The 26354-nt window shown below is 41.6% G+C and overlaps 4 protein-coding genes across 7 annotated transcripts in view; 2 read left to right on the top strand and 2 right to left on the bottom strand.

The window, feature by feature from the left end:
- Positions 1-20008, top strand: part of rps2 (ribosomal protein S2) — a 371318-nt gene extending 351310 nt beyond the window's left edge. For 2 of the 4 annotated variants that reach the window (XM_075454982.1, XM_075454983.1), the window contains exons 2-7: positions 15628-15765; positions 15861-15950; positions 18926-19033; positions 19124-19457; positions 19706-19797; positions 19885-20008. In XM_075454982.1, coding sequence (XP_075311097.1) covers positions 15631-15765; positions 15861-15950; positions 18926-19033; positions 19124-19457; positions 19706-19797; positions 19885-19965 — 840 coding nt within the window. In that variant the 5' untranslated portion in view covers positions 15628-15630 and the 3' untranslated portion in view covers positions 19966-20008. The other 2 variants (XM_075454981.1, XM_075454980.1) reach the window with 2 other exon arrangements.
- tbl3 (transducin beta like 3) lies at positions 233-12067 on the bottom strand. The gene is made up of 23 exons (XM_075454362.1): positions 11916-12067; positions 11743-11794; positions 11405-11500; positions 10471-10518; positions 10187-10328; positions 10013-10097; positions 9678-9848; positions 9497-9572; positions 9304-9400; positions 8974-9188; positions 8063-8204; positions 6960-7018; positions 6717-6823; positions 6415-6550; positions 5438-5677; positions 5248-5318; positions 4405-4561; positions 4174-4232; positions 3085-3188; positions 2724-2795; positions 2368-2526; positions 1580-1673; positions 233-1143 (listed from the first exon to the last, which is right to left on the bottom strand). Exons 1-23 carry the CDS (start codon positions 11945-11947, stop codon positions 759-761), a joined length of 2799 nt encoding a protein of 932 aa, XP_075310477.1. The 5' UTR covers positions 11948-12067; the 3' UTR covers positions 233-758.
- Positions 13116-14912, top strand: rnf151 (ring finger protein 151). The gene is made up of 4 exons (XM_075454649.1): positions 13116-13139; positions 13195-13364; positions 13480-13576; positions 14288-14912. The coding sequence occupies exons 1-4, from the start codon at positions 13116-13118 to the stop codon at positions 14753-14755; spliced, it is 759 nt and encodes a 252-aa protein (XP_075310764.1). The 3' UTR covers positions 14756-14912.
- A 770-nt stretch (positions 20009-20778) lies between the features above and the next one.
- Positions 20779-23775, bottom strand: ndufb10 (NADH:ubiquinone oxidoreductase subunit B10). The gene is made up of 4 exons (XM_075454984.1): positions 23547-23775; positions 23124-23262; positions 21069-21208; positions 20779-20928 (listed from the first exon to the last, which is right to left on the bottom strand). Exons 1-4 carry the CDS (start codon positions 23692-23694, stop codon positions 20840-20842), a joined length of 516 nt encoding a protein of 171 aa, XP_075311099.1. The 5' UTR covers positions 23695-23775; the 3' UTR covers positions 20779-20839.
- Positions 23776-26354: the final 2579 nt, after the last annotated feature.

Below are 26354 nucleotides of genomic sequence, written 5' to 3'. Positions count from 1 at the left end.
TGTATAGATTTCTCTCAGGACAGACGGACCATTTCACCCAGTATTACAAAATGTGTTTCTGAACAGGATTACCAACCATGCCTTTAAGTTTCATAAAAAAAATTTTTTTTTTTAAAGTCATTGAGAAGCTGGGACAATGAAATCATGTGGCTTTTTTAAGAAAAGGAAAAAAACAGGATACAAGTGAAAAAAAGTGACTTTTTTACTTTATAAAAAAGATTTTAATAGTGTGCAAGTAAATGAGTGGCAGTTTCATTCTAGTATACAGCATGTCACATGAAACTGGAGTCTTCTTTAAATCCCTATCATTTTTTTTATTAATGAACATTTGTGGTCATAACAAAACAGGATGGTCATGGGTCAAACTTTTCTCCGTGATGGTCACTGTTCCTGTAAGTCGACAGAACAGCAGAACGACACGCTGGTATCTGCCGTGTGAAAATGTTCCTGCAAACAGCCTAAATGTTCATGCAGATGTTTCCTCCGGTCATCTGTCCAATTACCACTTTTTATTCTCGGATGTTGAATGAAAAAAAATATATATATAGTGTGGGGAAGTATCTATATATTCTGTTTAAAATCTTGAGTGGAAAGTCTTCAGTATTTACAGAGAAACCTATTATCTCCGCGACCATCAATTGATGCCTGTCTCTCTGCTTCCTGCTGCACTGCCGCACAGTCAGTCGCTCCAGCTGAAGAAAACATCCTGGGGTTTCTTTCTAGAATGGTTGCATCTATGTTGAGCTCACGGGCTCATGTCAGCTCAAAGTCTGACACTGTGGCGTGGAAGAAACTGGGACATTTTTCAGCACCTGCACTGCTACTTGCTCCTTTTCATTTTCTTCCAGCTCTTCCTCTTCAGAGCTTTCCTCACATTCAGAGTGATGGTTGCCATTGGTTTTGGTGCCCGCTACGATTTCCATTGGCCCCACTTTGGTGGAGGCTTTCTTAGCGGCACTGACCTCGTCAACCTCCTCTTCGTCTTCCACGAGGCAATTTGGATCTTCGTCTTGCCCGCTATCACTGTCATCGTCTTGGTCTCGTCTCTCATCACCGCTGCCCTTTTCTTTTTCTTTGTCAAGGAAAAACAAAGGCTGGGTCCGTGCCAGAGGAGTAGTATCCATATCTTCATCTGGGCCCACGCTGCACAAAATACAATAACATCAATTCAAATCAGAAAGTATGTTTCCTGGTGTCACTTTCAGCATCTTGCATGCTGGCAGTTTCAACGAGTGGCAGCTTTAATCGGGAAAAGAAAGAATGCTGCTCTGCAACGAGCACGGCAGCTTTTTGTCATTACTCTGGTTTCCCACGAGACAAAAATGTCTGTGTGTTGTGCTGGGGCCCTCAACTACATTTATCAAGTAAGTCAAGAGGTGACATGTTTGACCCAAAGACTGAAAGATTACAGGACAATGGTGGTATTCAGCAGAAAATCCAGTTTCACTGAATACACCGAGCACTCCACACAGATTCTGTCTGAGTCTGAATTCGTCAGAGAGCTTCAAACAAGCCAAAGCAAACAGGCACCAGTTTGCTTTGATAGAACAAAACGGGCATGAATAAGTGGCTCTCTCACCTTGATGTTGCTCCTGCCACTCTCATTTTCTGCCACATGTAGTTGAGGAACATGGATGCCTGCAGCAGATGGCCAATCCTCTGCATGTGTCTCTCTGAGGGATAAAGCAGATAAATCAACACTTTATCTATTTTCTAAAATTACAGTTAGTAATCACAGCAGGATTGAGATGGGTAACAGGCTTATTGAGTCATAAAGCTGTATATCCACTGAGCCTAAAATATATGACATTCCCTGTATATCCTGTTCTAAAATGGTCCCATATAAAAGAGGAAAGGATTCAACTCTTGAACAAATTCCTCTTGTTGGACCTCCGGTTTCTCCTGGTGACTTAAACCAATTGGTCCATCACAAGACGGAAACAACCAAGGGGGAGCTACACGGATAACTTGTGGCCCTTTTTTCTAATCTATATACAAGATTCCCTGAAGCAACTGGAGGAGGAACAGGAAGATGGGACAGAAGTATTTCAATCATCCTGTGTGTCGATCATCCTGCAACTGGTGTCCCGTTAAACCACTGCGGCATCAGAGTTAGTTTGTAATGTCTCACTGGCACTTGTTCTGCTTTCTCTTTTGCAGCCTATGCTGACAACTGTGCTCATTATGACCCAAAATACAATCAGAAATCCAGAGGTATTATCCTTTATATTGAGGATGTGGGATCCCTCTATTGTTTTATAGTCAATATTCCATGGTCTACACTTTTGGTGCTTTAATTTGGGCATATAGTTTGGGTTAAAGGTATTTCAATGCACATCTTCTTCTCAGACAGACACGTCTGCCCACCTGTGTACGGGATGAGAGCCTCCAGATGTGTCCGGGCTCCCTGGTACTGCAGCAGCTCCTCGGGCGGCAGGTGTGTGAGTAGCACCTTGAGGACAGCCTGGGAGTCCTGACAGTTTCTAGCGTTGGTGTTCCACACCACACAGAAGCGAAGCAGTGACTCTGAGCAGGACAGCAAACAGAAGGTCAGACAGCAGAAACTGCAGGTCTTTCAATAGAGTTGTTATGGAGGGTTGCTGGTGTTTGAAAGTCTCACCTTTTATGTTAAAACATTACTCAGGTAGCCGAGTTATTTTCAGTTTCCTTCTCTAGTTATTCTTTACATTTTAAAAGGTCCAAGACATTGATTAACCTGTTACCTTTTTGATCTACTCGCAGCTTCAGGACGGTCTTTTCCAGCAGATCGTGGCCATTCTCCCCCTGACGAATCGCTATGAGCAACACGGGACACAAAGCCACAGTAAGTCGGAAGCTGAGATGCATTTGTTCGGGCCAAGTTTGAAATAGTGATTTTGAAATGCCTTCTTGCTGACCCATCATCACTGATCTATTTTCCAGACGTGACCACAGAAACATGCAGGTGTTCCGATGGCTTCATTTAGCCCTCACTCGTGGTTCAAAGGTTTAACATCAAAACTTTTCTTTAAATTCCGAGCAGGTCTGAAATATTACGGCCGTTTAAAGGGGAATTATTTTACAAAAGAGTGTGGGATAAAGTACCTTTGATAACAGTGAGAACAGTGTAAGGCTGGTCCAGAGAGATGGCGAGACCTAAAGCCTTCAGATATTTCTTCTCATGGAGCAGGTTAGACAACTCCTGCCGCCTTCAGACACAACAAACACACACAGAAACACACACAAAAAATTTACACTTTGCTGAGAATTTAGGTTGTTAAAATCAAGTTTTTACTGCACACTAGCTTCATGGATCGTTAGAAAATAAAAGTGGTTACCCACCCAAACCGAATTTCAGTTGCATTGACTGCAGATTACAAAACGTATCGGGGTTGAGTTCAGCTCTTACGTTAGTGAGCAAAGTAAAAGGTGCACAGTGTTTTGTTTGGTCACATAATATGAACAGGGTCCATCTGTCTTAGTTTGTCATTACACAACCGTCTTAATTCCTCAATGCAACCCTACAAATAATGCAACTCACGGTGGTGTTGAACCAGCATCTGGATGGATGCAGATGATAAACAGTTTTTTTTTTTTTTCATTAACAATTGCATTAGTAGTTTGTATTAGCTGAAGCTTTTCAGCGTTAACAAAAGCACACCTACATGCACTCTAGCTCATATATATATATATATATATATGAAAAACTGTTGCCATGGCAATAATGGTTAGGTTAACTACTTGTTAAAGCTGTAAACTAACAGCTGCAAGCAAGGGCAATCTTGAATTATAAAAAGAGTGAATCTAAAAATAGCTGGCTGAGGTGTTTCTGAATAAAACGGCATGCCGAACAGCAGGGGTTTCACGACATCCCAGAACGAACAATAACTGCAGAATGTCTGCAGTAGAAATGTCTCTACATCATGCATCAACTAGGGGAGCTAAAACAATTTCCACTGAGGACATCAAACGTATGCTGGCATTGTGCAATCCCTCTGCAGCTGCGCTTTAGAAGGATATTAAATCCCATTTCTGTTGATGCACACTTTTACGGTCCCAGGTTTCAGCTGAATCCCACAAGCGTTTGTCCGCAGTCTTGCTTTGATTAGACGGGCAGGAGTGAGTGATGTCGGCCTGCTCTGTGGCTCATTATTACGATCTTAAAATATGAACAATATACTGCGTTTAACTCACTTGAGTATCTGGTCTTCCTGCTTGGCCTGTTCCTCTGCCAGCTCCACCTCAGTCACATCCTAGTTGTGCACAACATAAAACTTTATTATTTGCTTTGTTCTTCTTTTCACTCCAGCAGGGAAATAACAGTGAAAAACAACCAAACACGTGGACTTCAGTTCTTCCTCACTTGGTGCAAACATTAAATAAAAAGGGAGTAAATGCACCATCATTCCCCAACATCCTACTTACCTCCCACACTGTGATGTTGGAGTCAGCTGAGCCCGTCACCACCTTGTCATCTCTGCGACTGCCGTGGAGACCCCAAACTTTGTCCTGGTGGGCATCCAGTGTCTTCACACACTCGTTGGTTTTTATGGTCCAAAGCTTCACCAAACCGTCTGAGCCACTAGAAGAAAAATATATAAAAAACGTTAAAGTAGAGCCATGCACAAACCTCTGTGCATGGAAAGTATATTCCATAACGATCTTAAGCAGGTTTAGAGTGCGTTCACACTGGATGTGATGTGAAGTCGGACGTAAATACAAAGAGATTTCAAGCCATCATTTGTCTGGTTTAAACTTTTAAAATCTGAAGTTGTATTACTTTTCTTTTTGATGATTTTACAGTTGCACACAAATATGATTTGTTAAACAAATTTGAAACATTATAGATCACATAATGAATTAATTAATTATAAATGACATAATATTAATAAAGGCAATGTGGGGAAGTTAATTCAACAAACTAAAGGTATCGTTTCTAAATGTAAAGGTGCAGCAACGGGGCCATTTATCATAATTTTTCCAGTTTTTGTTTTCTTACCACTCTCACACTTTCATTGAAACAATAAACCCGACATCCAATTCAAAATAAGTGAGCACCAAAATGAATAAATTCATTTCTAGAAGAAGTGAACCATTTGTTTATTAATATTTTAGGGTTTAATTCATTGCAGTTCACTGCATTCCGTTTTGTGGAATTTTGTGGAAACTCGGTTGGCTTTTTGACAGCTTGAACTTGATGACCTACAGAACATCTGAAGCTGGGTTAGATTTCTTCTGGCGATGTTGCAGAGATGCGAGCGTGGTTACCTGGTCAGCAGCTGAGTGCCTCGGCTCACAAAGATGACCTTAAGAACTGACGCATCGTGGCCCTCGAACGTCTTAAAAGATTAAGAACATTAACATGCTTAGTCGCATCCAACAACAAACGAAGAGGAGAAAACAGAACGCAGTGAGAATAGATCGCTCTGACATGTCCGCTCTCAACCCTTTGTCCCACCTTCAGGCAGCTGAAGTCCTGCAGGCTCCACAGTTTGGTGGTGCCATCGGCTGAAGAGGTCGCCAGAACCTGGTCGACGGGAGAGAAGCAGACGGCCCAAATGCCACGACGGTGGCCCCGAAACACCCCCAAGAGGCCCAAGGTCCCCTCCCCTGTCAAAGACCACAGCTTGGCTGTGCGGTCCTGGGAGCCTGATGCCAGCAGCTTGTCATTGGGTGATATTGCAACGCTGTTTACATCCTGGGGGAATGGCAACAGAGGGAGGTGTGATAAAGCTAATGAGAATTCAGTCAAATGCAACTCCAACAGAAACACAGAAAGAGAACTGAAACTGTTCAAATTGGATTGAATTGGACAGATTCTAAACACATCTCTGACTACACTGCCTCCAGCGTCACTTCATGTGGTTTTTAGTGACATTTTTAAGAGATGTGTTCGGTCTTGTATCTCCAAAGGAATGTTATAGTGAAAGGAAAGGAAAAGGAAAATGAAGTAACCCGGAACTGCAGACAGACTAATTGTTGTGTTATGCGTCCTGAGTCAGAGGTATGTGGGTGTACCAGGAAACAGTGTTACATAAAAATCTTTCCTTCCAGTTTCTTGTCAACGATCACCAACATAAGTGCTCTGAGGTGTTAAACGATAAAAGCATTTAGGAGCGACAGTGTTCTTCTTGTTTTAAGGTTTACATCTCAACAAAACGTTCGAAACATCCTCCAGATAAAAAAACCCCCCAAAAAACGCTTTAATCATTCTGAAATGATTTTATTTGTAACGCTCCAATAATTCAGCTGGAATCTCCGTTAATGCTCCCAATGACCAGTTATTACGTAAACTATACTATTCAATGTAAACAAGATATGTGTTTTCACACTTCAGTTCTCTCTGCAAACCTCATGCTATTGTGCATGCTGATAATGGATACAGGATTCTTTCCTTCTTGCTGGACTGTGGCCAGATTTTTTTTTGTCTTGTACCTTATCGTGAGCCTTCTCAGTTGCTCGGGGTGTCAGCTGTTGGATTTCCGCCCCCGTCGTAGAAAATTCTGCTGGTAGATCCCACACTTTCACTGTACAGTCCTGACTACCGGTCACAACGAAAGACGCCTTCATCCTGGACACACACACACACACACACACAAAACGTAAACTCACCAATATCCCGGAATTAATCACCAGTACCCCGCTGTTTAGGCATTTATCATCTAACCCTTACCACCTGTGACAACTTAGGTGGTAAAAAAAAAAAAAGTTGAATAACTTGTGGAGTGGACAGCTACCTGGAGCAGCTGATGGAGCCCACAGCATTGGTGTGGCTGGAGCCCTGAGCCACAAGTCGTACCCGACCACTGTCACTGTCCATCTGCCACACACACACCGACCTGTCCTGAAGACACAGACATAACACGCATTATGGACAAGCTGTGAATGTGCTGAGATCCGGATGTGCTGGATGACAGAAACACAAGTGCATAACAATGAAGTTTATTTCACACTCCGTTTGCTTGCTGCGATGTTCGTACCTTCGCACAGCTCGCAAAAAGAGATCCGTTTTTGAACACATCCAGTGTGAGGACAGTATCTGATGAAGATAAACAGATTAAAAAAAGTTACATAAATATCTGCCTGACCTGCTCAGCCAGTCCAAACCAGATCAGACCTGAATCCTTTAGTTTCTGAGTACATACAGATTTTTTTCCCCCTGATGTTTCATAGTTTCCGAATCATTAAACGCTTACATTATTTAAAACATTACTTACATTTTAGCTCTTCATTTATTTGAATGCATTTTATTTTTGTTATACTTCCTAAATTTTAGAAAGTTACATTCTCATGAACTATGATTAAACAGGGCAATAAAACCGTCATGTCAACAATTCACCACCAAATACATAAAAAAAAAAAACTTACTCACACACACACAGTATCTTGAAACTTTGTGACCTCTTGAGTTATTTGAATGAACAAGTCATTTAAAGCTGCAGTCTGCAACTCTTTTTCAAGCATAATGCCTGGAACTGTCCGGGGATTCTGAAAGTAGTACATTAAATACCCCAATACACAAAAAAACGAGTTCTCTAGGTCCCCTATATGTCCCGCTAGGTCCCTCCAAAGCCAGCAGGTTTGTTTACAAAATTGCAGACTGGACCAGTAAAAGGTAACCAATCAGGTTTACGAGCTGGGCTCTGCTGCCTGTCAATCACCGATTGTGCACGCGCGATACAAGGTAGGCTCGTCCCCACGCTTATTTATCTAGACTATTGAACTTCATTACGGGCTAGTCTACTTACTGTGTCTTCCATGATCGCAAATGACAGGTGAGTTGATGAATGAGGAGTCGTGTAGGCGCATCTGGCGTGCACGTCTACGTGCACGAGTTCTCATGTGTTTTGATGGGGCGGGACAGGAAGTTGAATAACTTTTTATTTTTCGGTTAAAAAAATAAGCATTTCTTGCATTTTGCGACTACGGAGGTCACCGTTTTCAACTTCAAGCGTTCTGATAGATCATGTAAACTCTTAAAATGCCAAAAAGTAGGACTTTACGTATGACAACAACAAATCTTGCAGACTGCAGCTTTAACATGCAGGTGTGTGCGTGTTGCTGCCCTCTGCTGGTGACTGACCTGTGTGTCCGTAGAGGATCTGGCAGCTGTTGGTGAGAAGCTCGAACACCTTCAGCTGGCAGCTGTTGGTAGCCACTATAATGTGACTGTCACCTTTGCCCAGGAACTTTACGTCCAGCACCTCGTCATTGTAACCCACAAACTGCGGGATGCAAGAGAGAAGAAAGTGTCCATAAACTGATACACCCCACAAAACCCCATGTAGGGAGATGAATGTCCCACCTGAAGACATGTAAAAGACTTTGCTTGCCAGTTAATGAATCTACAATTTAGCAACAGAGGCTGTGGTGAACATAAAGCCAATGAAGACATGAGTAACACTAAATATTTAATTCATGTTATTTGGAGTTTATATGCACTCCTTTCACATCTGCTCAGACTGTGCTTCAGTGTTCTTCTTCTCTGCTCGTGTTACTGTGGGTGAAATAAATGATTCCCAACAAGTGCTTATCTGTCAAAAACCAGACAGTGAATGCAAGAAGATAGCAAGAGATCTCGTCCTGAGCGTCTAGTCACCCAGACCACCTGGAATTGTGCTCAGCTGCATTTCCTACCTTCTGAACGCTGGTACACATTAATTTAGATGTTTCTTTAACAGGAACAAATTCATAAAGCATTGCTTCATAAAATCGTTTCAAGTAACTGCCGTACACAAATGTTTCCACACAGGTGTAAGCCTCTATCAGGTGGGATTTTCTAACTCGTGTTTTCTGCATTCATGTGAGGTCCTAAAGCAGGGGAAGCTCTCTGTTAGAGCTGTACTCACTGAAAAGTAAACCAGAAAAAAAAAAAAAAAAAAGACAACATACTTACAGGAAGAAGTACCGACTGGAAACTGGAAACCCCACTTGAGGCCCAGCCAGCACCGTATAGCAGTGAACCTACAGCAAAGGTGTGGTGCCATTGCCTACCTGCTGCTGTGTGCTGAGTGATGGCAGCTGGTAAAGGACTATGTTATGTTCCGCAGTGACTGTAGCCAATCTAGAGGAGGCAGGGAGATGAAAAAGGTACGTCAGGCTGCGAGGGTTGTCCTCATCTTCGTCTTCTGGGACAGAGATGAGGGTGGATGCGAGGGTTTGTCTGTAGACACAGCAAGCAGTGCTGGCGTCCCACACCCGCAGTACACCTTCAGAGACAATGGGAAAATAGGTGAGTGACTGAGACATTGAAAATGCTGTCCACAAGAAGGAGACAAAAATGACATCAAGATAAGGTTGTCTACAGAAGGTCAGGTGCTGAACCTTTGCTGCCAGCTGTGATGAAATGCAAGTTCTTGCTCTTCACTCCAATCTGAGATAGGTCTGTATCCTGAGGCAGAAGCACCACTCCCTCCGCAGCCTGATGATAAAACACAAAATAAGCTCAAGTAGTTTCCCCAAATAAAGAGTTCAAAAAGAATTTATGTTGTAACTTGAGTTTTTTCCTCAATCTTACCTCATAAACCGGAACAGTCCTCTTAGCTTGTCGAGTTTTCAGGTCCCACACTGTGCAGATTTTGTCTCTCCCAGAACTACAAAAAATAGTCAGCTTTAGGACACAGCAATAGAAAGACAAATCCTAAACGTCTTCATAGCAGTTTGATTAAACAGCCACTGAGTGGATGGAAGCACTGTACCTGACCATGGTGCCACCGTCACAGCTGAAGCTGAGAGAGGTCACAGCGCTGTAGTGGCTCTGCAGCACACACACACACTGGCTGGAGCGCAGGTCCCACAGTCGAATGCCACAGTCCAGAGAAGAAGAGAAGAGCTGCAGCCTGTTGATGTCTGGGTGGAACTGGACCAAACTGCACAAACACACAAAAAGAATCTAAAGGTTTATTTTAAATGTTAGTAAATTGACGATCAAGTTAAATGTTAACCTACTACTGTAGCACAACAAAATCCTGATTGTGAAATTGTAAATAAATAAGCTCCATGCTGTGTCTCCTTCATAGGTCATGGGTCTTACTGAACAACGCCAGATGATCCTTTAAGATTGTGAGTGCAGTACTGTTTCATCACATCCCAAAGCTTTATGGTGCCATCGCAGCCACCTGCAGGAAAAAGCAAAAAGAAAACTGGAATTCTGCTATGTCCGTGTAGCAGAGATCACGGGACTACAACACGTTACGTCATGGCTAACCTGTGGCCAGGAGGGTGGAGGTAGAGTCGAAAGTCATACTGGCTACAGGAACAGTGTGAATGGCCCTCCAGGAGCGAGTGCAGTTAGCTTGCCTCCAGTCCCACTGCTTCAGCAGCAGAGCCCTGCTGGCTGTTACCAGCAGCTGCAAAAGGACACAATAGAAAATACAAACTTAATGATGCTTAATATAAATCAACCAATTAACCAAAAATATTCAAACCATGTCTGATTTGTACTATAAAGTTTGAGTAAAGCAATCCCAGGTGATTCAGGTGTTTGCCTACCTCATCATCACAGCTCAAAGCAAACGATGTGATGTCCTCTTGATCATCCTGCAAGCAAAGTTGGACAAATGTCAAGGGAAAAGAAATCAAAATGCTTCCGATTGAAAGATATCCCTGTATGTGGCTGATTTAGTTTATCAAACAAATAAGAAGTTTCAAACAATTATTATGAGCGATAGCACAACAGTTTGTGGTCTTTTGTGCTAAAAATCTGTTTTTCTTTGATAACAGATTTTTTTAACTTTTTTTTGTCTATTTTGGATGCCATTCTAATGAAATGATTTCTGCTGGTAAATCTGGCCATTTTTTCAAGTAATGGCTGGAATAAAACCCTGAATCCAGATCAATTGGGAGAGGAGAAGTCTAGGATACAGAGCAGAAGCAAAACGGAGAGAAAGGCCAAGGATAAGAATGGATAAGAATGTAGCGGGAATATTGGCACGGCAATGTAATTAATTCCACCGAGTTGGGCCGTGTCAACAGGACCGACTCTCTTAGCGAGAGACAACGACTGCAGACAGAAACGTGACAGTCGAGTCACCAAGAATGAGCATCCCTGCATCCCAGATGTTAAATTGTTGGCTGAGTTTGAAAAAGTTTGTAATCTTACTTTCATATTATACAATTTTGTTATCTGCCTATAAGAATCATTTATAATACAGGAATATGATTTGCTTTCAGCGATAAATAAAGTGTAGCTGTACTGAATAAGACTTTTAGGCTTCAATCAAATTAGAACTGTAATTTTTTAATTAATCTAGATAATCACCTATTCATTTTCTAAGAAATATATCTAAATTGCTGTTACAACACTAATTAAGTTGATAAATTAATAGAGTTCATCTACACCTTAAAAACACACAGTTTGAGATGCATTGTTACATTGTTAATGTAGCCAGAGGCTCTATTCCACAGATGTAAACAGTGAACTCACATGCTCAACACGGTGGACGATCTTGCCTGTGCTGATCTCCAAAACATTGACACGAGATCCACATGTGCAAAAGATGTACTTCTCATCTTTGCTGATCTGAAAAACAAAGACAAACACTGAGGTTAAGGGGAAAGTCAGACGGTTTTAGGCATTGGTCTACGCGATGACTTCAGATAAACATAAGTTGTGTAATTGCAGATAGCGCTATACCAGTAATAATGGTAAGGGTATTTGACATTTTTTTTAAAGTCTGGCTTTCTAATTAAGTTCCCCTTTAATAACGTTTCAGGTTGATCCAGCAGGTACCTCTCACACACAAATCAAACAAAACAACTCACCTGCACTTTCCCTCCTTTGTAAAACGGCTCGATCTTGCTGAAAACAGTGTAACTGCAAGAAAAGGGTAAACATTCGTCTGAGAAATATTGCAACTTCAAATGACATTTGAACCCAGCTTTTGCTAACCAGCTAGCAAAATATGTAGCTTGCACGTGTGAAGCGCAAAACTTACTTCGTTTTAAACTGAAGATTTGTATTTGCCATGTTGTTATCTGGAACTGAAGAAAAGTTAATATTTTAGCAGATACAATCTATTTAAAATGCTTGTTTCTCATATCACACGTTGGCAATAAGCAATACATCCATCCCGCATGTTAATAGCTGAGTCGCATAAATTGTACGTCATCTGAGCGCATGGAGCTGTGATTGGTCAGATGCTCAAAGCTTAAAATCGAACTTCTACTGTTAACATAAAAGGCAAGAATCCATCAATTAAGACCCATTATCTGGTTATTTAAGGGAGTAAAAATGTTGGCATTAAAATAAGTTTTTAATCAAGTTAATCCAACGTGTTCAATTTCGGTATTTTTTGTACCTGTGACTAAAAACAATAGAAGCAGCTTGGACTATTCATGTTTAAAGGTCAATGTTTGACCTGTTTGGTGCTAGAACAGCAGGGAAAGGACGCTTCCCATTATAACAACCATAATGTACCTTCGTTCATATAATTTACTGTTTCCGTTTGCGCGCGCGCACACACGCGATCCCTCCCATCAGGCTTTGTCAGGAATGTTCATGTGTGTGTTGTATTGATAAGGCGGGTGTGTGTTTTGTTTGTGACATGTGAGGGGATTGATATGGAGTAAACCAGCGCCGGGAATGGAAACGCGGTGAGGAACGAAGATTATCATGGTGAGTAGACAGCAGCTCCAGTTAGTTTGTTTGTTTGTTATGTTCTTTTATGTGTTTAATGTCAATTTTAATGGACAAATACTTGTGGCTTGTTAAAGATAAGAAAAAAAACTCAGTATAAGCTTTAACATCTAGATTAACTCTGACATTTGCTTGGACTTTGAAGTACTTGGACTGTATAAGGGTGTTTTTCTTTTTGTCAATCGGTTATAATATTTCAAATTTTAAAGAAAATCAGTCGAGGATTGTGATAGTCAAGTGTAATTATTTTCATTCTGAAGTCAAAGGAAAAAGGAAAAGAACGAATGGGAAAAGAATTTTGTTTAAGGGATTGTATTTACTTTTAGAGGTCATGTGATCAGTCATATGACTTTCCAGAACAACTCTGTTTTGTTGTCTCTTTATGCAGAAAACACTGTGGTGGGGTTGTAGGCAGCTGTTGACTGCTGTGGAAAGACAACTCACCTGTTGGTAGACGAAGTGTCACATCTGTCCACAGCTGCCACAACTCAGCCTGATAATGTCTCCCTGGAAATGGCTGATTGTGATTTCACAATGTTAACCTGGGATAAAGTTTCATTCAATTTGACCACATCTAGGCAGACCCAGACATGTCAACGCAGAGTGGGGGCTATGATGTGGAGCTGTTTGTGGAACCTCCAGACTACGATGTGATCTGCACCATTTGCCAAGGAGTCCTCAGATGTCCAGTGAGAGCTGCGTGTCACCACATCTTTTGCAAGAAATGCATCCTGCAGTGGCTAAAAAGGTCCGTAAAGCATCCGATCAGTTTCACTGGAGAAAGCATACATACAATGTGATTGAACCCAGTTGATTTTTCTTAAATGTTGAGAAACAGGAACTGACTGTTGTTTATCCTGTAGGCAGGAGACCTGCCCCTGCTGCAGGAAGCCGGTTAACCCGAGCTTGATCTTTGTCATGTTCAAGCTGAGCAAATCTATTGGTCGTATGAAGATCAAGGTAGGAAATAGAAGTAGTTTTCAAAGTAAAAATGTTTTCACACACATACAGGTACTCAAGCTGAGTGATTGGATTTGAACTGGTTCTTTATCCGGGGTTTATTGGCAATTTTTTCACCCGTGGCTTCCTGGCATGTTTATGAACCGTCATGGCCGTTTCTCTTTTGCAAATTTAGTGCCAACTGTCTAGAAATAGGGCTGACGCTCGTGCTAATTTTCTTTCTTATCTTTCTCAATTGACTAATTACTCATTAAATCTGTAAAACTAGCAATTATTTTAAATTCCTATCACTAAATTCCTGGTAGAAAAGATTACCAATATTGTTAAGCAGTCTGACAGCAGCAGGAAGGAATACAATACATTACAATATATCTCCTTCACACACTTGGGGTGAAGGAGCCTGTCGCTGAAGGAGCTCTTATGATGGAGACATTGTCCATCACTGATGATAGTTTTGTTTTCATCCTCCTGTCTCCCACCACCTGCCCTGCACAGAGCTGGCCTTCTTGATCAGTTTATCGAGTCTCTTCCTGATATATATTATTTAAATTACCTTTTTAAATAGTCTTAATTGATTAACTAACTCATCATATATCAAGTCAGTTTGTATTTGGGAAGCATTTTTCTAGTCCCCCCGTCCACCCCTACAGATAATGTAAACAATGTAATTTCTAATATGCTGATTATTTTGAATTTCTGTGTCTCTTACAGTGTAAAAATGAGATCCGTGGTTGTCCAGACACATTCCCCCTTTCAGAGCAGTACTGTCACAGCATGAGCTGTCTGTACGAGCTCATTCCCTGCCCATACCAGGGCTGCAGGGTGCAGCTTCTCCGCAGGGACCTGGAGACCCACGCACGCCACTGTGAGCACTGGCGCCAGCCCTGTCATATGGGCTGTGGGACGATACTCTCCCATAGCACCCAGGCTCAGCACAACTGCTACAAGCAGCTGAGGCAGGAGTATGAGGCCAGACAGAGGAACCACAGGGCCATTGCCACTGCCCTACAGAGGAAGATGAGGAGGATGCAAAGCACCATGGCCCACATGAAAAGACAAATAGGGCTAATCTGTGAGAGCCTGGAGGTGATGGACGATCTGCATGAGGTGGAAGAGGAGGACCTTGGGGAGAGCAGTGGCGGTGCCATAGGTACTTCAAGTAGCAACAGCAACTGTTGACGGAGGATGTTGCTTTTCCCACTTGGCAACTGTTGTGTGTTTCTGCATGTGTTTATTTCTTGAAGGTGTTTTTTTCTAATATGTGGATAGGTATGTAATTAGAATGAATGATTTTTTTTTTGCCTTTTTTTTGCGCTGTATTTTTATTCATTTTGTAAATAAAGCATTTAACATTACATTTTCAATGAATCTTGTCTTCATTGAAGAGAGGAGTTGGGACTTGAGTGTCAGTGACAAGGGATAAATGACGAGGATGAGGATAAGGATGTTTTTCACCCGCAGAAAGTTTGAATCAGTTGTTTGAATAGATGTCATGTTTTATCTGTTCGGATTATCTTTTAAAACAGACACTGCATGTTCATTTGCAAGAATTTGACAGAGCACTTTTAGTTTTCTAAGATAAAAAAATCAACGAATACAAGCCATGTTTTTAAAAAGCTACACATAGCTACCAGCTAAAGCTACCAGTAGGGGCAGTAGTGAGCATCTTCTCCTGTGAGGGAAATATCGCGATAACTCTTTCAATATAAAGCCCGATGGACCCAAACACCGGCCTTCTTCCTGTTTAATAGATCACGTAAGTCGCTTTACGCTGTCCTCCATGTGAGCAAAATCCTTCGTAATCTTGCCCATCGTTCAGCCAAACATATTAGTTTTGCTCTTAAACGAACGCTTTGAGCTTTTATGAAAAAATCCCGTAATTATTTAACAACAGAATTAGATAATTATTTAGAAATATTTTAAGGAAAGATGAAAACAGTAAATATGGCGGCGATGCTCGTGTTTTGTGAGACGAATAAAGCGCGCAGTGATGCTGTCTTTGATAAGCGTCTAAATGAGCCCTTCTCTTTATTTCCCTTTTATTCTTAAAGCAAATGGCGGACGACGCCGGTGGTAGAGGAGGTTTTCGCGGAGGTTTCGGCGATCGCGGCCGCGGTAGGGGCCGTGGACGCGGCAGAGGCCGTGGCAGGGGCCGCGGTGCCCGGGGCGGCAAGTCTGAAGACAAGGAAGTACGTATTTGAAGTCCAAAGTGTTTTAAATTTGATTGTTGCAACTTCTGTCATATTTTTTTCGGTGCTAACACAGATGCCCTCTCCTCTGTTAGTGGGTCCCTGTCACCAAGCTGGGCCGCCTGGTGAAAGACATGAAGATCAAGTCCCTGGAGGAGATCTATCTGTACTCTCTGCCTATCAAGGTTAGCAGCATGTGAACAGTCATAAAACTTCAAACGGTGTCTCCATAATTGTCTAATACTAACAAGGGAGCAAAGGGAGAGCTGTAGTTTGTAAAGAGCATCAATGGTCTTGGTCCAGCTCATTCATTTGAGCATTGGACCATGTTGTTGGGCTTTAGCATAAATTGTGCTTCATGCTGCTGTGCTTAAATCTGCAAAGGGAATTCCTAACCGTTTTGCATGGGAATTTTTGCCATTTTAAAACTATTTCACTAGCAGCACTAAAAACTTAAGTGGTTTTGGTTGCAAATCTTTGATAAATGTGACCTGATCCAGCAAAATGATGGCCATTTATGATCTTCCACCCTCTTTTTACGATTGAAAACCGGAGAAAATCGCGTTTAAAGTTTTTTGCCCGTTTTTTTTGTTGATCTTTTTAAATCCTGTGAATTTAAAGGGATAAACTCTTTATCTTAAAGCTTAATTTTACCAAAGGCATTTGTACACATATATAATGGTAGAAAACCAGACTGAAGCCCAAATGATTAGAAAATATTTATTTTTGTTCCCACACACACTGCTTCACAGCTCGACATAGCCCTCGTCACCTCATTAATATCAGTCACAGGTTGCTCAATGACTTCATCGTCATCTTCCACATGAGTGGCGAATTCTTGCTCCTTTTCCATATCCGAGTCTTTGACATCGCTGTCATTTTCTTCTTCAGAAGATATCACCTCAGCTCCAGAAAAAATCAGTAACTAGCGCTAGCAAGTCTTGCTGTCCAGCAGCAGAGCTAAAATTGGACGCCACGAGAGTTTAAAGCCTTCGTGACTCTACTTTCTTTAGCGAATGACATTTAAAAAAAAAAAAACACAGATCAACACACTACACTATACTATAGTACTATACGATACTAATATTGTAATATAAGACGATGACTTTTTTGACAATGACGAATATTGAGAGACTTTCTACGGTCAGTTTAGGCTACACCAACACAGATAGCTAGTTTGACAGGAGTGATGGCTGGACCAATCGCGTGCACCAGCTACTCGAAACGTGACTTCCCGCCTATTGTGGGCCTTTGTGTCACTGTGTGTGTACATCTTTAAGCATTTTGATTGGTTTTATGAAGCGAGCAGAGATGGAGACGTTTCAGAGGTAAAGGGAAATCCTCAGAGGTAATAGGAACGGTAGACGTTAACGGTAGGGCTGTCGCGATAACCGCAAAATGCAATCACCGCGGTGCTGAGAGGACCTCCGCGGAGCGTGTCCAGGCCACCGCCACCACCGCCCACCGCACGCCCGCTTGCACGCGCAGAACAACTCGAGAAACTAAAAGAGTTTTTAAGACTGCACAGTAGATACAAAGCGACTGACAGAACTGATACTCTTTTTAAGCCAGCACAGTAATAATGATGCATTGTATATTCCCCGCAAGGCAGGAGAAACACATTAACACAGCGAGGTGCCGCGTTTTTGTCGCCATCTTTGCATATAGGCACCGCACACGCACACATGCTACTCGTTGTGGTCTCATTCGCCCTCAGCAGCTGATATTACAAGAATATGCCTACTCAGTGTCGTAGCAATAGAAGTTAAAATAAAATGCAGTGGCCTACCTTTATCTCGGCTTTACTCCTCCTGCCTAGTCCGGACACTTTATGGCTTTGAATCTTCCCTTGTTATCCATTTTAACGTTGTAAATGCGACCGTCTAATATCAACAATAAACTAGCTTCCACAGAACCACAGCTTGGTGTGCACATTTGCTGTTGGGAAATAACTGATCATTTCAACAAAACTGTGTAGGTGAAACTATTTAAAAAAAAAAAAAAAAAAAAAACGTTCAAAAAATGTGCCGGGCCAGAAATAAGCTCTAACAACTTTGCGGAAACAGTTAAAGTTCAGCTTGGGTTGGTTGGTCGGCGGGCAGTCTGTTTAAAAAAAACTGTATCCCGGACACGTGAGCTGCGCTGATCTGCTTCGTTTTTCTCCGTCATTCCTAAACGAAACGTGCGCAGGTCTGCAACAATGTTGATATTTGCCATGTGGCACTGGCAACAATGTTGCAGAACTGGGGTATGCGCTGCTTGATCTCAGCTATGTTGGTCTGTGAGCGAGTAAATGACAGGCAAAGCAAAGTGAAATGTCAGAATCGCTGGGAAAAAAGCCGGATTATGCGCTCGATTTTCATCTAACATTGCGTGTCGTGGAAAGTAGCCTAATGAACAAAAATGCGATATCACCGCATACCGCGCTGTTGAGCGGCTATGAGTCACCGCGGTGGGAATTCCCTCACTGCGACAGCCCTAGTTAACGGGAGAGAAGTCGATGAATTTGTTCAACCTGTTAAATTTTAACGCATTTAATACAACTTGCAAGTCAACTTGAATTGTCATTTATGTGCCTTTCCTCAATTATATGGACTATACAACTTTGGGAGATTGTTTTTTTTTTAATGTCTATTCTTTGAAATTAGCTAAAAAAAAAAAAAAATTTTTTAATCCATTTGTTTTTTTCACGTTATCTGCCCGTACCGGGTCACAAATATAGATGGATTTTGACAATTGCACATACGAGTTGTGTGGTAATGTTTTGTTTACATTGCATCAAAGATGGCGGTGATGAAGAAGCTACCTGTTTATCTGCATCAAATTATTTTCTTTATCAATTTATAAATTGCACATCTTGATTTGTCTTAGCAGTTGTACATCTATGTCTAACTTCAGCTAAAGTCAATGGTAGGATATAAAATGGTAATTGTCAAAACGTGTAGGAATGCTGTGGAAATTTACCTGTATTACTTTCACATTCGCCTGGTTTTATCGCTGGTTTGCACTGCAGAGGCCCCTTTTGGTATCGTTTAGAAACTTTTGATGACATCTGTGCACGTTTTGAGAATTGCTGTAGATTTGAATTGCTTAAAGCCTGAAACATCGACACGCTGTCGTGATTAAATAATTTAATTCTGAAATGTTTTTTCGCCTGCAGGAGTCTGAGATCATTGACTTCTTCCTTGGCTCCGGTCTGAAAGATGAGGTGTTGAAGATCATGCCTGTCCAGAAGCAGACCAGGGCCGGTCAGCGCACAAGGTTCAAGGTGAGCTTCAACTCTGAAAGTCCTTTAATTATTTATATTGCACATCTGATGTCTGTATGTAACACGCTCCGCTTCTGCCTATGTTCACAGGCCTTTGTTGCCATTGGTGACTACAACGGCCATGTGGGTCTGGGGGTGAAGTGCTCCAAAGAGGTGGCCACTGCCATCCGTGGAGCCATCATCCTGGCCAAGCTGTCCATTGTCCCTGTGAGGAGGGGTTACTGGGGTAACAAGATCGGCAAGCCCCATACCGTGCCCTGCAAGGTGACCGGCCGCTGCGGTTCTGTCCTGGTGCGTCTCATCCCAGCCCCCCGTGGTACTGGCATCGTGTCCGCTCCTGTGCCCAAGAAGCTGCTCATGATGGCTGGTATCGACGACTGCTACACCTCTGCCAGGGGCTGCACTGCCACCCTTGGCAACTTTGGTAAGATTCCTCTCAAGTCTCAGCCTCTGAGTTTCTCCTCGCTCTGCCCAGCTTCACCTCTGCAGTGGTGTAGTTGTCGTTATCAGGAGAGAAAGAAAACGAGTATTGCACGGCAGAATGACTCTTCAGTGGTCTTGTCTGTTCCCCCTTTCAGTACCCAACATTTTTCCTTATGACTGCAATGCAGAAATTTTCTTTCTTTCTTTTTTTCTTTCTCCAAATTACTCATTGTCTTGTTCTCTCCTCAGCTAAGGCCACCTTTGATGCCATCTCAAAGACCTACAGCTACCTGACCCCTGATTTGTGGAAGGAGACCATCTTCACAAAGTCTCCATACCAGGTCAGTGCGCAACCAGGATTGACGCCTCATCTTGTTGCATGTGAAGTTTTTGTATGTAACCAGGCTTCCTGTTTGTTCTTATTCCAGGAGTTCACCGACCATCTGGCCAAGACTCACACCAGGGTGTCGGTGCAGAGGGGCCAGGCTGTGCAGGCCGCTGCCCCCTAAGCATTTTTTACAGAGAATTGTTGAATAAACATTCTTAAACATCTCTTGATGTGTTGTCTTTTGTTACACGTGCCAAACTGCGATTAACGTGGTGCACAACTGCTATGCAAAGTGATATAATTGTGGTATAGATTGCATGAAACTCAAGTCACTCTGAGACGGACCTGATCATAGATGCAGATTCCTTAATACTGAATAAAAGTGGAGCAAATCATTAATAGAAAGGTTTCACTTGAGAGCATTTTTTGTATTACTCAGTTTGATTAGAGATGCTCAAGATATTTGGATCATCGTGTCTACAAGACAACTGTGATAGTGATGTTTATTCGATCATTTCATACTGAGACATTTTCCGTGAGCACTTGCACTTCAGACTTTAAAGTCCTTATTTAAAGTGTTATTGATATACCTTTCATGGAGTAAATTGGAACATTCCAAAGTGTCAAGTTTCATTTAAAAAAAATAAAAATAAACCCGACCGATATGTAACCTTGAACTTTAGTGATTTCTTTTGGTTAAACAAACTACTTGCATTTAGAATTAAATTTCAAAGAGCCTCATCTTTAAATAGTCAGAAAATGTCAGTGATATCAGTTAACTTTTATCTTCAGTATATCAAGCATGTTGTCCCATCTGTGTCCCTGCCAGGATGAGTTTGGTGACCATTTGCCCCAGTTAAAGGTTATTTAATCAAGCTGTAAACCCCTAATTTAGCAGGAAAGGTTCTTGGCCGAATGTATGCACTTTTACTGTATCTTGAACATAAAGACACGGGTGATATATTTGCAGATCTGAAGGGAACAGGGTCGAGAATCCGTGATTGATCACAAACTTTATTTTACAATTATTACATAGGACAGAAAGAGAACTCTTTTTAGGCACTCTGGGCCTGAGCTGCCATCATTCGTTCTTTTTGCTTCATCAAACATTTCTTCCCATTGGCATACGCGCCCAGGTCTCCATCTGAAAAAGAGGCAGGCTGAGTGAGTGTTAAGTCATCAGTCAGATGCCCTTATTCAAGCTCTTATCATTACAATGACTAAGAACCATCATCAACAAACCATTTCTCGTTTCACAGCAGCTCCAAACAGCTCGGTACTTACAGCGCAACTGGAAGTTCTTGGTCACCTCTTGGAACTGCTGGATTTCCTTTGTGCAGTTCTGCTGGTAGCTGGCCCCTTCTCTCTGCTGGCAGGACCTCATGCGCTCCTGGACCACCTTCACGATCTCCTGATCCACCTTACTGTGGAGTGAAGACAACAACGTACTGTGACCCCCATTTGACGTATATCATCACAGTTTTTTTTTTTTTTTTTAAATCACACCCTTTACATTAAAAAATAAGAGATTACCACATTTTGATTAGAAAAAGGCAATACTTCTTCTCAAAGCGTGTGCAGATTCATGTCAACGAGAAGAGGCGGGATACTTAAAATAATTCGATGTTTAAGCATTTGTTTTACTGCTATGTGTACGTTACAATCACATTGCTTTACTTTCTGCACACTTTGTTTTACAAATGACAAATTTGAAGCAAATTCAATCGCAGTTTTAGCCAACCCTTGAATAACACTTTAAGACAAAGTGGAAACAGGACTTCACAATTTCATTCAAAGTTGAAAGTGAAGTCTTTCATTTGTCCAGTACAAGCTCTGAGAGACTGAACCCAGTAATTTGTAAAGCCGTTCAATACTCAGTTACAGCCTCGAGTCGTCCTGAAGAAAGTTTGTAGAAGAAGAAGAACTTTTATTTATATAGCACCCTTCACAGATAAAAATCACAAAGTGCTTTACACAGTAAAACAAAACCACCAAGATATGGATACACAATAAAAGTGACATCGAGCCAATCAACTAAAAGCCTGTCTAAAAAAGAATGTCTTCAGCTGCTTTTTAAAAGAATCCACAGACTCCAGCTCACGAAGGGACACAGGCAGCTTGTTCCGTACTTTTGGAGCAAAAGCCTGGAAAGACACGGATAGAAGCTTTGAAAAGCACAATTTGGGCAATTTATCCCATTCTTCTGTCATCATACTCAGTGGGAGACATTTTCAGGTCCTACATAATGTGTATGTCTGGGCTCCTGATGCAACTCCAGCGTGATGTTTACTGCATACAGCTTTGTGCTGAAAGGTGCGCCCTCACCCCAGACTCAAGTTGTGTCGCTCTGAAACAGATTTTCCTCCAGGACGTGACTGTATACTATTTTAGTTCATTTCCAACAAGTTTCCCCGTGTCTAAGCAGCACTGACATAACACAATGTTATTACTACGCTTCGTTATTTGGAGTTTGTGTGTTTCTATGACCAACGTCCCCCAATCAACCATTGGGGAGCGTAGTGTGGGGTGATGTGCTGGTCAACATGAAGCTGGCGTGGTTGTGTAAAAAACAAAAAAAACAAGAACAAAGCTGATCAGTGTAGATGGAGGAGATGAGAACTGAGACACGAATGCGGTTGAGTCGGGGCAGTAAAAATATGGTGTGTCCTTCCGCTCAGGAGGTATCGTCGTCGCTCAGTCTGCACGCATCAAACATGATGTCATAAAGTGCCCGTTGCTTTCAGTGAACGTCTACAACGCCTAAAACCACACAGCGTGTAGCTGCCTTTAGGAGCCGCTGTGTTCTTGGAACCTCTTGTTTTGGTTACTGGGTTTGGCTGGATGGACAACTTTTGTACTACAAAGAGTTAGAAAAACTTTTGAAATGCATAGCTTTGCTGATTCATAACCCAGGAGGTCTATTTAGAGTTCCTCTAAATCAAGTTCCTTTAGCCTGAATACAGCATATATTAATATTGGGTCCTGACAAGAATTTACCTGCCTGTGTCCAATAGTTATGTCCAATAACTTCCATTTTCCACACACTTTCAAGTTGTAAGACACGTCTCCAGATGAATTAGAGCAAACAGGATGTACAGCACTTGACCTCTGGTTCCAACTTAAATCAACTACTTTTGCAAAGGCTATAACCCCTTCTTCAATTTCTAGAAAGCCAGGCTTTCTAGAAATTGCTCTCATTTTGTCATTTCAAAATGTTTAGATGTTTAGTGATGGATACACAATTATTTCACGAATTCAAAACCAGATCTACAACATGATGTCCAAGCTTTGTCAGCTGCTGTTAATCTGAGGGGCTGGATGTAGTTTTGCTTTACTCACTAGTCTCTCCTCCACTGCATCTCTGCCTCATAGTAACAGACGTAGTCCCCCTCCTGGCACTCAGTCAGGTCAGGGACGCGGCGGAACTTCTGGTGGTAATAAACCATCTTATTGTTCGACCGAATGCTGTCAACGGCATCTGGATGAGGAAGGAAACACGTTTCAGAGCACTAATAAACACCGTCAAGGCCGCGTAGCTAGCACAGTGATCTGTTGTCTCTGTGAACGATGCTAGCTAGCACAACAACAGTGCAAAGTCGCAAGCTAACTGTGACCACTACGGGAACAAAACAAAGATTTGCAATTATTTGGGGGTGATATCGTCCACGAAAGAAACAGCACGGTATTAAACATGCGACCAATATGTCCGTGCAGCACCCTTAGCTCCTGAGCCACCCTGTAAGCCCAGTTAGCTTCTGTTACCTCTAAATGTGGTGACAGGGAGGTCCACGGTGTAATAGAAGACTTTAGATAGAATCAGAGCTGGGTTTGGCAGTGCTGTTTGTTTATCCACAGCCGGAGTCTGCCGCGGAGGCTCTGGATACGCTCCTTTATCGTAGTCTGAAGGCATTTTGCCTTGTTTTGACCAAGAATACCGAAATCCTACAATTCGACCTCGACTGGTCTCCTTTCGCGGTAGCGCATGCGTAGTAGGCACTGCACAATGGCGAATTAAAGGTCAACAAATAAAACGATTCAAATCTCGTTTGAATACTCTTTCGTTTATTTCAAAGTAATCTTTTTTATGTAAAAGTACCTGAAAAAATATCAAAATAGAGCTAACCCGTTAGAATAAGTTTTTTTTACATGAGGTTCGAAGGGTAAAGGTCACAGGTTGAACTGTTGTACCCTGTAAAAGCTGTAGATGGTACTGCCGAGCGATTGTTACAACAGTCAGACACAGTGATAAACTTATTACACTTAAAACCTTTTTTCTGTACATCAAGAACATTTAAAAAGCAAACATGTTATAACTGACGATGTTTTTTTATACTATCAATGTGTTTGCATATGTCAGTTGTGAGGATCCTGTGGGTTAGTTAACAAAGTATCTCAAATTTCATTGAGTGTGTACAAATGCTGCAAGATTCCACTGCAGGAACAACTGCTCTCCAGTGGCACAAGGGCCTCTGATTGTACATAAAATCACAAATCAAATTTTGATGTAAAATTCTCCAGCTTTCTTCAAGAAGGCATCCATCTTCATAGGGAAGCATAGTAGATTGAGAGTCTTAAGGTTTGGTGAATGAAGCAAGAGTTGACACAGACGTGTAGTTATCTGGGAGTTTGTTCCACATACACAGCCCATAAAAACTGACAGCAGCTTCTCCGCGTTTAGTTTTAACTCCGGGAACAGAAAGCAAACCTGTCCCCGATGACCTGAGATGTCTTGACGGTACACAACATAAGAATCATATGGGAGGGGTGTAATTTTATTTTACTGTATGGGGTTGTAATTTTGCTTTATCTTTACTTTATCTTATTTTGTCTTATTGTATTATATTTATTTTGCGCTATTGTATTTCCTGATCTTTTTTTCTGTAAACGAGTGCACTGCAGAAAAGGAATTTCCCGCAAGGGATTAATAAAGTAATTCTGATTCTGATTCTGATTCTGAATCAGAAGAGCTGAGATGTACTCTGGCTCCGAACCATTTCAAGTTTTATAAACAGGATACATTCAAAGCTAACTCTGGCAAATTGATGGACCTGAAGTCCAGAGACCTCAGAACTGGAGCGATATCATTCACATTTCAGATCTTTGTGAGGTAAGTTTCTTGCAATCTTGGCAGCCTTGTTTGAAAGCGAACATGTCTCCTCAACTGGGCCAAATACCAAATTAGAGCCCTTACTCTGTGTATCATCTTATGTATGACACTTGCAGCAACACTGATTCCTTTCTCTTTCTATGGACATCTGTGTGGACATGGTCAGTGTTGCTCATGTTTATTTTTTTCTTCTTCTCTGATTTAAAGAATATATCGTTGGGCACTTTTTGTGTGCTTTTGTTTCCTACATGTGTGCACGCATGTTTTTAATTTGTCTCCGTTTGGTCACTTGGATTTATAAGCGTTTGTAAGAGAGATTTAATCAAAACTTGTAACTAATGCCCTTGAGAAGACCATGTGGAAATTAAACATCTCATCTTTTAATTTGGCCTGGATTTTTAAAAGATCCACTGTGGCTGGCATCCTGCCCGTGTGGCCTTCACTGAAGCGTGTGCCGGTCAGAAAGACTATCACCATCGTACTGAGATCAACAAGAAGGTTAGCTGAAAATGAACAATTCTTATTGATCACATTGATGGTCAAATTTCTAAATATCTCCCCAAATCAGCCATGAATTAATAATTCTAAGCATCATTGTGCCAAGTGCTGTGATTATTTTCATTTTACTCCAAGTCCATGTCTGAGGTCCTCATGGCCTAACTGCCCTTAGATCTATCGCATTGTAAGGGGTGTTCACATCCAGGATGGAAAGGTGATCTGGAACAGCGCCTCCACTAACTACAGCCAGAAAACCATCACCCCTATGGTACCTCCATCTTTATAAAATAAAAATAATTTCATGAAAATACTTTTTTGATCTACAACTACATGTAAATTCTTGTCATGCTTTCAAAGAAGCAGTAGTATTTATAGAGTAGTGAATCAGGAACATGGTAAAACTATGTGTTACACTTTCATTACATATAATTCATCATCACTTTAGTAATTTGACATTTTTTTGTAATCATGTAGTACTAGATGTCAAGTGTAGATGTTGCATATGCTAAAGAGTATTAAAACTGGGTGTATCCTGAACAATTCACATTTACTTGTCATTCTCTGCTATATTTTTTTCTGTATTGTCTCTGTAGGGAGGCTTCCCCCACTATGCCTCCAAACTGCCCAAGAGAAGAGGGTATTTATGGTGAGTGTGAGAAACAAAACCCATAACACCAGGGATTAGGGAGAAGAATGACTGGCACATTTGAATGTAAAATGAGCTTACATGTTTGTATTTTTGCTGACTCAACCAGTGTGCAGTTACTCTGCACTTTCCTACCTGAAGACCTCTGGTTTACCTGCAGGGGCCACTGAAGAAAGATGCCAGAACCTCTACCAGAGGAAGCTTGAAGGAATGAATCGTACTTTTACAAAATAATAAAACTAACTTTCCAAGTAGCACATATTCAGATTTCTGAGTTAGTTTTATTCTTCACAGATAAATCCATGACATATCATGCACC

This window comes from Odontesthes bonariensis, chromosome 21 (assembly GCF_027942865.1).
Source record: "Odontesthes bonariensis isolate fOdoBon6 chromosome 21, fOdoBon6.hap1, whole genome shotgun sequence".
NCBI classification, from domain to species: domain Eukaryota; kingdom Metazoa; phylum Chordata; class Actinopteri; order Atheriniformes; family Atherinopsidae; genus Odontesthes; species Odontesthes bonariensis.
Note: the sequence above shows the minus strand (reverse complement) of the source record. Positions and strands in the feature narration are given on the sequence as shown.

Excerpts from the sequence above, each read along its gene's own strand:
- tbl3 (XM_075454362.1), bottom strand. The coding sequence starts at position 11,947 with ATGGCAAATACAAATCTTCAGTTTAAAACGAA. Across the intron at positions 11,795-11,915 it reads AATCTTCAGTTTAAAACGAA|TTACACTGTTTTCAGCAAGA; the intron begins GTAAGTTTTGCG and ends CTTTTCTTGCAG. Across the intron at positions 7,019-8,062 it reads GATCCTCTACGGACACACAG|ATACTGTCCTCACACTGGAT; the intron begins GTCAGTCACCAG and ends TATCTTCATCAG.
- ndufb10 (XM_075454984.1), bottom strand. The coding sequence starts at position 23,694 with ATGCCTTCAGACTACGATAAAGGAGCGTATCCAGAGCCTCCGCGGCAG. Across the intron at positions 21,209-23,123 it reads ATGCAGTGGAGGAGAGACTA|TAAGGTGGATCAGGAGATCG; the intron begins GTGAGTAAAGCA and ends TTCACTCCACAG. Across the intron at positions 20,929-21,068 it reads CAAGAACTTCCAGTTGCGCT|ATGGAGACCTGGGCGCGTAT; the intron begins GTAAGTACCGAG and ends CCTCTTTTTCAG.
- rnf151 (XM_075454649.1), top strand. The coding sequence starts at position 13,116 with ATGTCTCCCTGGAAATGGCTGATT. Across the intron at positions 13,140-13,194 it reads CTCCCTGGAAATGGCTGATT|GCAGACCCAGACATGTCAAC; the intron begins GTGATTTCACAA and ends GACCACATCTAG. Across the intron at positions 13,577-14,287 it reads TTGGTCGTATGAAGATCAAG|TGTAAAAATGAGATCCGTGG; the intron begins GTAGGAAATAGA and ends TGTCTCTTACAG.